This window comes from Lampetra planeri, chromosome 63 (assembly GCF_965212315.1).
Source record: "Lampetra planeri chromosome 63, kcLamPlan1.2.h2, whole genome shotgun sequence".
Classification (NCBI taxonomy): domain Eukaryota; kingdom Metazoa; phylum Chordata; class Hyperoartia; order Petromyzontiformes; family Petromyzontidae; genus Lampetra; species Lampetra planeri.
In genome coordinates, this window is record NC_136169.1 from 3,246,367 (window position 1) to 3,260,715 (window position 14,349).

A 14,349-nucleotide genomic window follows, 5' to 3' on the forward strand; every position below is an offset into this window, starting at 1 on the left:
TGTCGCGACCGATCCCCGTATCTCGGATTTGGCGCACGGGTCGAAGTTTGCGCAGACCTACATCGCTGTCTAAACAACCCATGAACGCACTCTCTTGCGCAATCCTTATAACTCGATGGCCTTAATGGCAGGCAGGTACGCACACACACACACAGGGGGGGTGAGATACACACACACACACGCATGTACGTATCTCCCTCTCTGTGTATATATAGTCGTGTTATCTGCCATCCGAGCGAACACAGCCTGAGCGATCTACCTGCCCTGCCGCTCGTCACTTGTCGGCTTTGTGCGTCAGAGCACACGTTGAGTCCCTTCCTTCTCAGGGCGTTACTTTTAATTTGAACGTCTCTCTCTCTCTCTGTGTCTCTCGTTGTCTCTCGTCCGTCTCCTCGCACGGAATCGCAAAGATGTGCACGGGAAAGTGCTCCGCTGGTATAGGCCATTCTCTGAGCATCCTCTCGCTGGTTTGCATCGTGGTCAATGTCCTTCAGTTCTTCCCCGACTGGAAGATCTGGGGCCTGCATTACAGCAAATACGTCTGGTGCATGGGAGGCATCTTGGGCGGTGGAATCATGGTGAGTTACGTGTTTAGCAACGTGCGTTTACATTGTCCTTTTATTGGTGTCCTTGATGATTTCACTCGTACGCAGCAGCATGTGGGTTCGATCGCGACCCCGTCGTCTGCTGCTGTATCTTTGGAGTTTGCGTGTCTCTCTGTCTCTCCCCGTGGTGAGATGTTAACTACCTCGCCTGGTATACAGGAGGTCGTGGGTTCGATCGCGACCCTGTCGCCTGCTGCTGTATCTTTGGAGTTTGCGTGTCTCTCTGTCTCTCCCCGTGGTGAGATGTTCACTACCTCGCCTGCTATACAGGAGGTCGTGGGTTCGATCGCGACCCTGTCGCCTGCTGCTGTATCTTTGGAGTTTGCGTGTCTCTCTGTCTCTCCCCGTGGTGAGATGTTAACTACCTCGCCTGGTATACAGGAGGTCGTGGGTTCGATCGCGACCCTGTCGCTTGCTGCTGTATCTTTGGAGTTTGCGTGTCTCTCTGTCTCTCCCCGTGGTGAGATGTTCACTACCTCGCCTGCTATACAGGAGGTCGTGGGTTCGATCGCGACCCTGACGCTTGCTGTATCTTTGTAGTTTGCGTGTCTCTCTCTCTCCCCGTGGTCGCGTGGATTTTTCTCCGAGTCCTCTGGGTTTTTTCCCTCCACATTTAGGATCAACATCACCACACGTTTAGAGTATTTGACTGATGCTATAAATGTCCACGTGATAATGATGATGAGCTACTTCGTTGGGACCTATCATTTGTGGCCAGGCCAACTTCTGAAAAAGAGCTAAATAGCATAGTGGGCCTTACTTGGTAAAATAGTTAATTATATTTCATTAACTATTGTATGATTAACAGTTGATTATTATTACATTTAAAAATAAACAAATGTATATTATTGTTAAACGTAATAAACGCAACGGTGGCGAGATGTTAACTACCTCGCCTGGTATGCAGGAGGGCGTGCGTTGGATCCCGACCCTGACACCTGCTGCTGTATTTGGAGTTTGTATGAACGCCCCCACCCCCCTGTTCTACAGAGTGGTAGTGAGTGGGTATAGTTTGTATGATTTCTCCCTGTTCTACAGAGTGACTGAGTGGAGTTTGTATGATCTCCCCCTGTTGATCTCCCCCTGTTCTACAGAGTGAATGGAGTTTGTATGATCTCCCTTGTTCTACAGAGTGAGAGTGTCATCTTCTTGGTTCTTTCGGTCAAGTCACGTAGAATGGAAATAATAAAATAAAATAAAACATAATAAAATAATTCTCACGACGTTTCGGCCACAACGCAAGCAGCCGTCCTCAGGTGGAGAGCAGGTCTGTCGAGGAGACAGAGTGAGAGTGATTAAGTGGAGTTTGTATGATTGATCTCTCCCTGTTCTACAGAATGAGAGTGAGTGTAGTTTGTATGATCTCTCCCTGTTCTACAGAGTGAATGAGTGGAGTTTGTATGATCTCCCCCTGTTCTACAGAGTGAGTGAGTGGAGTTTGTATGATCTCCCCCTGTTCTACAGAGTGAGTGAGTGGAGTTTGTATGATCTCCCCTTGTTCTGCAGAGAGAGTGAGTGGAGTTTGAATGATCTCCCCCTGTTCTACAGAATGAGTGAGTGGAGTTTGTACGTTCTCCCCCTGTTCTGCAGAGTGAGCGAGTGTATTTTGTACGTCCTCTCCCTGTTCTACAGAGTGAGCAAGTGGAGTTTGTATGATCTCCCCCTGTTCTACAGAGTGAGTGAGTGGAGTTTGTATGATCTCCCCTTGTTCTGCAGAGAGAGTGAGTGGAGTTTGTATGATCTCCCCCTGTTCTACAGAGTGAGCAAGTGGAGTTTGTATGATCTCCCCCTGTTCTACAGAGTGAGTGAGTGGAGTTGATATGTTCTCTCTCCCTGTTCTAACAGCCTGAATGTTTCTAACCGAGCCGTTTCACGACTGATGCGCTCACTCACTCACTCGCATGTCTATGGAAGCAGCTGAGCGCCTCAAGCCCTGAGCCTGTGCCTAAACCTCAGCGGCTTGTCAACGGAGACGGAGTCGATGCGAAATGAAACACTGCTCAAGACTTAGTCACACAGCGATGAGAAGAGTTGGCGTGACTCAGGGCCAATAATCGATTGAAGAATCGATTTATTCCCGTTTTTTATTTTGTCTTCACAGGGTAGTTTGTATCGTTAATAAAGAAATATGTTTCATGATTTCTAAGCTATGTAAATTGATAGTTTTTTTTTATATTTTACCAGGTAAAGCCTACTGATTCATAATAAAGTTTTTTTTGGAGGGGGTTAGATCGCTTAAGTATAAATGTATGGTTAAACCCGCCACCACCCGACACAGAACGTGGCCAATTCGTCACTAGTACAGCACTAACCGGTGTGTTGGAGAGCCAAGCCACAACATTTACAATCTGAGTACGAAGTTTCGCCAGTAATTACAACCAGCATCATCAGGCGACAAAAGCTGTTTCTTTTTCCTTCGGCGTTGGGCCGCCCTGGTTAATACTGCGCGTCCTCCGATTTCGCACGGCCGGTGCACGGTGCGAAAGGTGACGTGGCCTCAGTCGTGGGCTAGTTGGCTAATTGTGTGCAGGCGTCACCGTCCAGTAGTGACGGTGGTGGTGGTGGTAGTTCAAAGGCTGGGCAACGTGTCCAGTAGTTAAGGGTGTCGTTTTATTGTCTCACAACCATCTCCAGCCCTCCGTTATCGCGTTCTTTTGAGCGAGATAACGCGAACAATGCCCCCTACCAATCCCACCCCCCCCCAATGGGTGTGTGGGGAAATTCCCCCCCGCCCCCCCCCTCACACCCCCCCCCCCCCCACACACACACAGACTGAGACATCGCAGATATGGTTTGCGACGGGAGTGACAACGGGGCCACGCAAAACAGACATCGCGTAGAAACAAAACAAAAACAAAAACCGAGAAGCATTTTTTCTCATTTATCTCACCAGGTTCAAGGTCCCACTGGAGCTGTCTAACTCACTCTCTTTTTTTGCACAAGCCACACTACTGTGCCATCACGAATTGATAGGTCGACGAAGTTTGCTCGTCGTCACGTGGACATTCTATAGCGGCAAAACGAAAATTAACAACATTTAAATAATCTCAATGCATGGAGGGGGGGGGGGGTAAAAATCCGGGCTTTCTTTTGGTGAAGATCCTTCTTGCCAGCGGTGACGCGAGATGGAAATGGAGGATGCAATTTGAACTTATATATTTTATTTATTTAAGGGGGCACCGCGGTGGTTGAGATGTTGTCTTCCTCGTTGGTCTACAGGAGTTCGGGGGTTCGATCCCGACCCTGACGCCTGCTGTTTATTTGGAGTTTGCGTGTCTCTCTCTCTCTCATCATCATCATCATCACGGTGGCTAGGAGATGTTAACTACCTCGCCTGGTATGCAGAAGGTCGTGGGTTCGATCCCGACTCTGACGCCTGCTGCTGTATATTTGGAGTTGCGTTTCTCTCTCTCATCATCAAGGTGGCGAGGAGATGTTAACTACCTCGCCTGGTTTACAGGAGGTCGGGGGTTCGATCCCGACCCTGACGCCTGCTGATGTGTATTTGGAGTTTGCGTGTCTCTCTCTCTCGCTCTCCCCGCGGCCGCGTGGATTTCTCCCTCCGGGTCTTCCGGCTTGTCCCATCCACATTTAGAAGCACGCGTTGAGATTGTTTAAATTATGTTGCTGCTATAAATGTCAAACACGATGGGCCACTTTGCTGAACTATCATTCGTGGCCAGGTCAGTGGGATTTGCCTGCTAGGATGGGATATTTCTTCCTGCCTCAGCAGTCCGCCTGCTGTATTTTTTCACCTGAAGACGATTGCTTGTGTTGCGATCGAAACGTCGTGATTTTTTAAATTATTTTATTACTTTTATATCTACGTGACTTTACCGAAAGACCCAAAGAGTAGGATGGGGATGGTTTAGTTTTTATTTGTGTGTGTTTCGGTGATTTGTTACCTTTATTGTGCTTTGCGCTACTATCGTTTGTTGTTAGCCCGTGCCCCGCCTGGACATCTGTCAACAAAATAGCTCCATAGCTCATCGGATTCCTCCTGCAGTATAAATAAATACAGGGAATACTCTTACTCTTCGTTTTTCTCGGTCAAGTCACGTAGGTAAAATAAATAAATACATTTACTCACGACGTTTCGGAAGCAACACAAGCCTCCGTCATCAGGTGTTGCTACAGAACGTACAGAACCAGTGGCATCACATCTACAGAACACGAAGAACCAGTGGCATCTACGTCCTCAGGACATTATATAACTTTCAAAGCCATTCCCCATGTTTCGTGTGCACGCCGTGACAACGCGTTTGGAATCGAAGGGAGTAAAGTTTGCACTTACGGACAAATCGACTTACGGACACACCTCCTGAACCCAACTCGTTCGTAAGCAGAGGAGTCCCTGTAGTGTGATTCTGAAATTGCAGGGCCTGCGTCAGAGGTCGCAACCGGGTACCCGATACCCGTACCCTACCCGATACCCGGCTACCCGGGTACGGGTATGGGTACCCGTTTGCGACCCTGGTGTGGCCGGGTACGGGTACGGGTAGACCGTGAGTCACTGGTGAGTCACCGTTTGTCACTCATTTCCCAACGTCTTGTCTCTTCTCACAATTCAAGTTCCTAGAATCAACCCACCCGCGCCTGCAACATGGCTTCATCCCAGAGGTCGCAATCAGGTACCCGTACCTTACCCGTACCCGGCCGGGTACGGGTAGGGTACGGGTACGGCCGGGTTACCCGGGTACCCGTTTGCGACCCTGGTGCGGCCGGGTACGGGTAAGGAATGAAAACCCGTTTGCGACCTCTGGCCTGCGTTGTGCTCACTCGCTCTCTCTCTCTTCATCTCTTTGATCCTCTCTAACCGATTCTCTCTCTCTTCCTTCCCCAGGTGGGCCCGGGCTCCGCCTGGGCCAAGCGTGCTGGAGGCCACGGCTGCTGCTGCAACAACCGATGTGGGGTAAGCCCCCCCCCCCCCCCCCCGGGAAAGGGGAAAACGTGAAACAATTAAACCGCACGCAGCGTGAATAGCGACGTGCACGTGGTCTCTCAGGGCTCTCGCCCTCACGGCGTGGGATGTTCGTTGCCGAGGGGAGGCGGGGCGCTCTGTCTCGCTACACACCGGCTGGGGTAGTCTTATAAATGGGAGCGGTAAAATTTCGATTTAAAGCTTTCGTGACTGCAGGGATTCATATTCTTGGTTCTTTCGGTACCTTACTTAGCGATGATCGCCCTGCGCTCTTGAGAATGATTAGCAGTGAGTGGGTGAGTGGGTGGGTGAGTAAATTCATGAGTGAGTGGGTGGGTGAGTGGATGTGGGTGAGTGGATGCGTGAGTGGGTGCGTGAGTGGGCGCGTGAGTGGGCGAGTGAGTGGGCGAGTAAATTCATGAGTGAGTGAGTGGGTGAGTGAATTAATGAGTGGGTGAGTGAGTGAGTGGGTGAGTAAATTCATGAGTGAGTGGGTGGGTGAGTGAATTAATGAGTGGGTGAGTGGGTGGGTGAGTGAGTGGGTGAGTAAATTCATGAGTGAGTGGGTGGGTGAGTGGATGTGGGTGAGTGGATGCATGAGTGGATGCATGAGTGTGTGGGTGAGTGAGTGGGTGAGTAAATTCATGAGTGAGTGGATGTGGGTGAGTGGATGCATGAGTGGGTGCGTGAGTGGGTGCGTGAGTGGGCGCGTGAGTGGGCGAGTGAGTGGGCGAGTGAGTGGGTGAGTGAGTGGGTGAGTGAGTGGGTGAGTGAATTCATGAGTGGGTGAGTGAGTGCGTGAGTGAGTGGGTGAGTAAATTTATGATTGAGTGGGTGGGTGAGTGGATGTGGGTGAGTGAATTCATGAGTGGGTGAGTGAGTGGGTGAGTGAGTGGGTGAGTAAATTTATGATTGAGTGGGTGGGTGAGTGGATGTGGGTGAGTGAATTCATGAGTGGGTGAGTGAGTGCGTGAGTGAGTGGGTGAGTAAATTTATGATTGAGTGGGTGGGTGAGTGGATGTGGGTGAGTGAATTCATGAGTGGGTGAGTGAGTGGGTGAGTAAATTCATGAGTGAGTGGGTGGGTGAGTGGATGTGGGTGAGTGGATGCATGAGTGCTGAGGGTGAGTGATTGAGTGATTGAGTGCGAGAATGATGCAAGTGGGTTGTTGAGCGAGTGTATCCGTGTCACTTTGACCCTCTGTGAAACAGCAGCCAGCCTCTTCCTTAGCAACAATCGCTCTGCGCTATGAGAACTCAATCATTTCCCCCAAGCCCCCCTTCTTTTTCAAACTATACTATTGATTTATATTTCACCAAGTAGGGCCCGCTGAGCGATGCAGTTCTTTTTTTAGAAGCGACCTGGCCGCAAATGATAACTCGGCGACGTGGTTTATTACTTGGAAATGTAATCAGTCACGTTTGCAGCGACTGATTGATTATATTATTATTATAAATGCAAGGAGTTGTTCAGAGCTAAGAATCGAACCTGCCGAGCTCGGGTGAGTGACGATCACTCCCATCGACATCTCTTAACACGCCCAATGCAAACGCAAATTTCGGTGCAAACTTTTCATGCGTCACGTTGGCACCATCTGGCTCCCAGTGTTAATGATTGTGTATCTCGGCGCAGCTGATAAGAGCGTGGTGCAAGTACGGGTGTAAACGACGCTCACCCACCCCACCACCTTCGCAACAATCCGCGATTGCTGTTCAGCCTCTCGGTAAACGTGGACGAACGTCCAGTCAACCGTTTGTCCAGTGGCACATGCCAACGTTTTGGCGAACTTTGGCATGGGTTCTTTCTCAATTATTTTAATATTTCTAGCGATTCATCTTCTTGGTTCTTTCGGTAAAGTCACGTAAAAGGGAAATAATTAAATAATAAAAATAAAACATAATAAAATATTTTATTATATTTTTATTATTTTATTATTTCCCTTCTACGTGACTTTACCGAAATAACCAATAAGATGAATCCCTGCAGTCACGAAAGCTTTAAATCGAAATTTCTAGCGATTGTTATTATTTTTATTATATTATTTTATATTATTATCATTGATTATTTCATTATTATTCTTTTTTGTCTCATTGCTGTTCAGCCTCTGGGCGAACACGGAATTCAACGTTCAGCCGACGTTATTTTTTATTTTATTTTATTATGTTTTATTTTTATTATTTTATTACTTCCCTTCTACGTGACTTTACCGAAAGAACCAAGAAGATGAATCCCTGCAGTCACAAAAGCTTTAAATCGAGACTGAGCCTTTGTTACATCTGAGCTTAACCATCTTAGTGTGACATTGTAGTCGTCTCCGCATCTGAATCAGCAGGCGACCTATGAAGGCCGGCACGGCACACGAGAGAGCGGGTGGCTGGCACCACGCACTGCCGTGCTCATATGAGGCTGAGTCGACCTAGGGGAGGCCCAGGACGGGATCAGATCATTAACCGTCACTTGGGGTTGGCCCGCGAGCGGGGAATGGGACTCGGGTCGGCATGAGGAGGGCATGGAGCAGGTAAAGTACCCATCGTTGTGCAGAATCAGCTTCAGTGTTGTTACTGTAGGAGGAATCTGCCAAGCCACAAAGCTCTCTTTGATAGATGTGCAGTAGGGGTGAGTCAGAACGTTACCACAAACAAAACACAATAGTGTTGTTGTTGTTGGTAGTGGTGGTCATGAGGGTGATGAGGGTTTACCGAAAGAACCAAGAAGATGAAAGGTTCAGTTCTTTGTTATGTAGACTAGCCGTAGCTTCAGCCGCACCAACCTTACCATAATATTCTAGATTTGAAGCTTTCGTGACTGCAAGGATTCATATTCTTAGGTTTTTTCGGTAAAGTCACGTAGGTAAAACATTAAAATTAATCAAATAAAAAAATTAAATAAAATATTTGTTATTTTATTTTTATTTTATTAATTTTAATTTTATTGTATTAATTTACATTTTTTACCTACGTGACTTTACCGAAAAAACCTAAGAATACGGTTTGTGCAGTGGATGCGGTTTAGGGTGGACCATGAGCTCGTTAATGATTGTCGATCTCAATCAAGTTGGTAGTTGGCTGCGTGGCCGAATACGCCCAGTGACAGCACGCGATGGCTATTTGCATGTCCAGGGCACGGTGCGTTTGCAACAACAACAAAAGCCGACGGCAGGTATCCCCCCCCTCCCTCGACTCACGACCGCCGTTCGATTTGCGAGCGAAAATCCGCGTGCACCCAAGTCGGAAAATCGCGGGACGCTGTCTTCCCGACAGACCTGTTTTTCACCTGAGGACGGCTGCTTGCGTTGTGGCCGAACTGTCGTGAGAATTGTATTTTATTACGTTTCATATTTATTATTTTATAATTTCCCTTCTACGTGACTTTACCGAAAGAACCAAGAAGATGAATCCCTGCAGTCACGAAAGCTTTAAATCGAAATTTGAGGTTCATTCTTATTTTTGTTCAAAACTCGCGCAAAAAGGCAAACAGTGCAAGGACAATGCACCTATCTTCGCACTTATAACTCCTGGCGACCAGCTGCAAAAATGCCAGTATCAGCGGCGGAGTGTTTACGATGTGGCCTCGATGCCTTTTGGGATTCCGTATTAGACCCACTACTCGCAGGGCCGCCGAATCGTTGATGGTGCCACTTGTGGCAACGGGTGGCCGCATCGGTCATGCCCCCCCCTGTTCGCCGGTCTTGTTCCGGTTGACGGTTGATGGGTTAGGAGTAGAGTCAGAACGACTGTCCGAAAACCACATCGCTAAGGTTTTTTTTTTGTACTATAGCGGTGCTTCTTCATCTTGGTTCTTTCGGTAAAGTCACGTAGAATGGAAATAATAAAATAATAAAAATAAAACATAATAAAATACAATTCTCACGACGTTTCGGCCACAACGCAAGTAGCCGTCCTCAGGTGGAGAACAGGTCTGTCGAGGAGACAGAGTGCTTCTTGAACCTTTTCGGCTCGCGAACCGCTCGGCCGATGCAACGATTTCCACGGACTACCACCCAGCACCTCCCCCCCCAAAATCCTGGTGACAAATGGCATTCAATACTCTGTCTTTCTCTCTCTCTAAATACGCGCTTCTCCACTGCTGGACTAAGGCCCGCGACCCAGACACGGTCACACCCCCTTGCGGCACCTGCGATGCCCACGGTCGATCCGATCCCGATCCCGATCCCGATCGCTCCGTCTCGCGCGAATTGCCCTGGCTGATCTGTCCCGTCCCCAGATGCTGCTCTCCACTGTGTTCGCGGCGCTGAGCGGGGTGGGAGCGGCGTACTGCATCGTCATCTCGGCCCTTGGTCTCTTCACGGGGCCGTTGTGCGAAGCTGACGGAGAATGGATCTACCCTTTCGAAGGAAGCAACAAAACGTGAGGTCGCTTGCTGACACTAGCTCCCTCTCTTGAGAGCGAGCGCGATTTCCACTTTACAAATCTCGTAACGATGATCACGATGATGATGATCATCAGGGCTCGGGCAACATGTGGCTCTTTAAGGACTGTTGCTTCGTCACGTTGGCTATTAAGGGCCACCGCCATCTCGTTTTCAACCACGTGCATCATGCGGCTCTCAAAATATTGATTTGGGTTGTGTTTGTTTTTGCCAAATTCGAAAAAAAAATGATTTTCCTGTTGGTCCGTTTTTTTCTGCTTGCCGAACCCTGGTCGTCATCATCAGCAGCAGCGGCGACAGCTCTCGAACATTTAATGCTACACGGACGCTCCGTTTTAAATAAGTGTTTCGCTCTTTTTACACCGTTGCCGAAAACATATCTCACGATGGTTGACAAGGGCCCCCCCCCCAACTCGGAGCTTTGGCCACCAATGGGTGGAACTTCCCCCCCCCCCCTGCTACCCCCCTCCCCCTGTTACCACCCCCTCCCTGCCCCCACGCTCGTTAATGTTGCTGCCCTTGAGTAGCGGCCTCTTCCGGCGGCGGTGGTGCCAACAAAGCAGATGCGGGGCAGCGCCTTTATTATTTACGCTTTCCGCTCCTTCGTCCGCTCAACCATCCCACCAACCAACGGCTCATTCATACTCTTAGTTTTTTTCGGTAAAGTCACGTAGGTAAAAAATAAAATTAAAATGATTAAAAATAAAAGAATAAAAATAATATTTTTATTATTTTATTAAAAGAATAAAAATAATATTTTTATTTTTTTATTTTTATTGTTATTAAATTAATAAAAATAAAAGAATAAAAGTTATATTTTTATTCTTTTATTTTTATTGTTATTAAATTAATAAAAATAAAAGAATAAAAGTTATATTTTTATTCTTTTATTTTTATTTTTATAAATTTTAATTTCATATTTTACCTACGTGACTTTACCGAAAAAACTAACAGTATGAATCCTTGCAGTCACGAAAGCTTCAAATCTAGAACGGCTCATTCATTGCGCTACTCGTGAGCCCGATTCGTCAGCCCACCGCTAAACTATATATATATTAAACAATACAAACTGTTTTGTTTATTTTACCAGGTAAGGACCTCTTTTTCAGTTGCGACCTGGCCACGTGTGATGATAGCCCATCGAAGCGGCTCATCATCATGCGGATGTTTATTTATAGCAACCGAAATGCTCTGAACCCTTAACCCTGGGCAGAGGTCGCAACCGGGTACCCGACACCCGTACCCTACCCAATACCCGGCTACCCGTACCCGGCCGGGTACAGGTACGGGTACCCGTTTGCGACCCTGGTGCGGCCGGGTACGGGTACGGGTAGACCGTGAGTCACTGGTGAGTCACTATTTGTCACTCATTTCCCAACGTCTTGTCTCTTCTCACAATTCAAGTTCCTAGAATCAACCCACCCGCGCCTGCAACAACGCTTCATCCCAGAGGTCGCAATCAGGTACCCGATACCCGTACCCTACCCGTACCCGGCCGGGTAGGGTACGGGTACGGCCGGGTACGGGTACCCGTTTGCGACCCTGGTGTGGCCGGGTACGGGTAAGGAATCAAAACCCGTTTGCGACCTCTGACCCTGGGCCTCCTGTGTCTGTGTTTCGAAGGGGCGACTACTTGACGAACACCACCCTGTGGAAAATCTGCGATGATCCCCCGAATGCCGTTGAGTGGAACATCATCACCTTCTCCATCCTGCTGGCGGTTGGCGGGGCGGAGCTCGTGCTTTGCCTTGTGCAGATCATCAACGGATTCGTCGGCTGCATTGGCGGCACGATGCAGAAGGACTAGAGCGTGTTCGCGAGCACTCTCACACGTGGACGCGCACTCTCACACACGCACATAGATGCACACACGCAGATGCACACGTAGATTCACACACGCAAATATACACACGCACATGCGCACACACACACATAGATGCACACACGTAGATTCACACACGCAGATATAGATACACACACATAGATGCACACGTAGATTCACACACGCAGATATACACACGCACATGCGCACACACACACATAGATGCACACACGTAGATTCACACACGCAGATATAAATACACACACATAGATGCACACGTAGATTCACACACGCAGATATACACACGCACATGCGCACACACACACATAGATGCACACATGTAGATTCACACACGCAGATATAGATACACAAACATAGATGCACACGTAGATTCACACACGCAGATATACACACGCACATGCGCACACACACACATAGATGCACACACGTAGATTCACACACGCAGATATAGATACACACACATAGATGCACACATGCATGAACACGCATGCAGATACACACGCGCAGTTATACACATCGATGCACACACATAGATGCACACACGCAGATATACACATGTAGATTCACACACGCAGATATACACACGCACATATAGATACACACACATAGACGCACACATGCATATACACGCACGCAGATACACACGCGCAGATACACACATCGATGCACACACGCAGATATACACACGCACACATAGATACACACACATAGACGCACACATGCATATACACGCACGCAGATACACACGCGCAGATATGCACATCGATGCACACACGCAGATACACACTCACACACATAGATACGCAAACAAAGACAAAGATCCCCCGTATAGCCTGACCAGACTGTTGTGGCAAGTGCAGGTCGCGAGCACCTATCAAGGCCGGCACCGTGACAGACGAGGGGGTGAGGGGGCGTGGATAAGGCCGGATGCAGTGGAGGTGACGCTTCGCATATCAAAGTAACGCGAAGCAGTTGGTGGCGAGGTGGTGAGTGTGTACGTGTGTGCGTTGAACTTCTTTCACTACCACGACCGTACGTAGCCAACCGAGCTCCTAGGAGGTGCAGGGTTTGGGGGAAAGACGACAAAAGCCCCTTCGTACCTCACAGCGAGAGGGGCGGGGGGTGGGGATTGTGACGTAAACCCCCGTGTAAGGGGGCCCACGTGGTCCAGGCCTTGTCAAACAGCGCCCTCTCGCTTGCGAGGGCTCGAGACGGCTGGGGTTTGTGACGTCACCCCCGTAACAGTTGGCCCACGTGGTCCAGGCCTTGTCAAACAGCGCACACTCGCGTGCGAGGGCTCGCGACGGCTGGGGTGGGGCTTGTGACGTCACCCCCGTGACAGGGGGTACCACGTGGTCCAGGCCTTGTCAAACAGCGCCCTCTCGCGTGCGAGGCCCCGCTACTCACCTCGGACCCCCAGTTGTTATCAACATTTTTTTTGGGCTTCTGCTGTGACCCCCCCGCTTCGCTCCCCCCTCGTTAAATTTGGAGTAAACCGCCCCCCCCACCCCCAATTGCCTGACCCAACATTGCTCTGAGGAATAAATGCATGAATAATGAACATAGTTTTAACCCATTCTGTCGGCCATTTTGTAAGGTGTCCTTACTAGCTTACTCGTGACTGCAAGCGAATAAAACGACAGCAGCAATCGACGGACGCTCCGCGTGCATTGTGTAGTCGGTCTTGGCCGTGAGAGTAAACCGGTCGAGGCAGAAGTGCCGTTTGTATCCACAAACACAGGCAATTACTGTGTTGGTCCACAGGAGGGGTCCACAGTGTAGATGTGAGCCTCTCGCCAATGACATTGGCTAATCCAGCAGCATGTGTTTCACGAGCCTGACTCCGATGATGATCCCCATGAAGATCGAAGCCGGTCAAGGGTTTGCTTGCTTACACAAATGCCGCTCGATAATGTTGGCCACCGGGATCCGAGTAGTTCGGTGTGCGGTAGTTGTAGAGCAGTTGGTACTGGTAGGAACCTCCTGGTTACACTAGCCCACAGGGGATTATTGTTTCCGTCCGTCGTGCATACAGAAATTGGAGAGGTGGGGCTGGATGGAGAGGGGAGGGTGGGGAGGGGCTGGTTGGGGAGGGGAGGGTGGGGAGGGGCTGGTCACCCCGTGGTGCCCTTATAAAACTCAACGTTTAACCTACTCACGCCAGCTTGTGCCCACCCTCACAGTCGGCCATATTTGCGGAATACACCACGCCGCCGTTGACCCTGGCCATTGACCGAGCAACCCAACGTTCCTACCAGCTCCCTCCGCAGGAATGTGTTTATTCTCAACCTTGGTTGGCTACTGCTGTTACCCCCCGTTGTTGAATCGTGTTTCAACCGAGTACCAATCCCTTTGCCCTGACCCAACGTGGTTCCAGGAATTAAAGGTATGAATAACGAACGTCAACATTTTAACCAATTGTCCATTTTGTGAGGTGTCCTGACTAAGCACGCAACTGCAAGCGAATAAAAAAGACAAACTCAACGGAGGCTCTGCACGCGTGACGTCGTTTGTTCGAGCTGAAGTTACTCTCGGAAACCCGCATTGTTCACCATCGGTGAGTTTAGAGAGCTCTTTCATGTCGTGCGGGG

At 49.1% G+C, this 14,349-nt stretch overlaps 1 protein-coding gene across 1 annotated transcript; it reads left to right on the forward strand.

The window, feature by feature from the left end:
• The first annotated feature begins 243 nt into the window (after window positions 1–243).
• LOC144736768 (transmembrane 4 L6 family member 5-like) lies at window positions 244–13,411 on the forward strand. Its single transcript, XM_078619384.1, has 4 exons — window positions 244–578; window positions 5,449–5,517; window positions 9,751–9,893; window positions 11,539–13,411. The coding sequence occupies exons 1-4, from the start codon at window positions 411–413 to the stop codon at window positions 11,720–11,722; spliced, it is 564 nt and encodes a 187-aa protein (XP_078475510.1). The 5' UTR covers window positions 244–410; the 3' UTR covers window positions 11,723–13,411.
• Window positions 13,412–14,349: the final 938 nt, after the last annotated feature.

Excerpts from the sequence above, each read along its gene's own strand:
- LOC144736768 (XM_078619384.1), top strand. The coding sequence starts at position 411 with ATGTGCACGGGAAAGTGCTCCGCTGGTATAGGCCATTCTCTGAGCATC. Across the intron at positions 579-5,448 it reads TCTTGGGCGGTGGAATCATG|GTGGGCCCGGGCTCCGCCTG; the intron begins GTGAGTTACGTG and ends TTCCTTCCCCAG. Across the intron at positions 9,894-11,538 it reads TTCGAAGGAAGCAACAAAAC|GGGCGACTACTTGACGAACA; the intron begins GTGAGGTCGCTT and ends TGTGTTTCGAAG.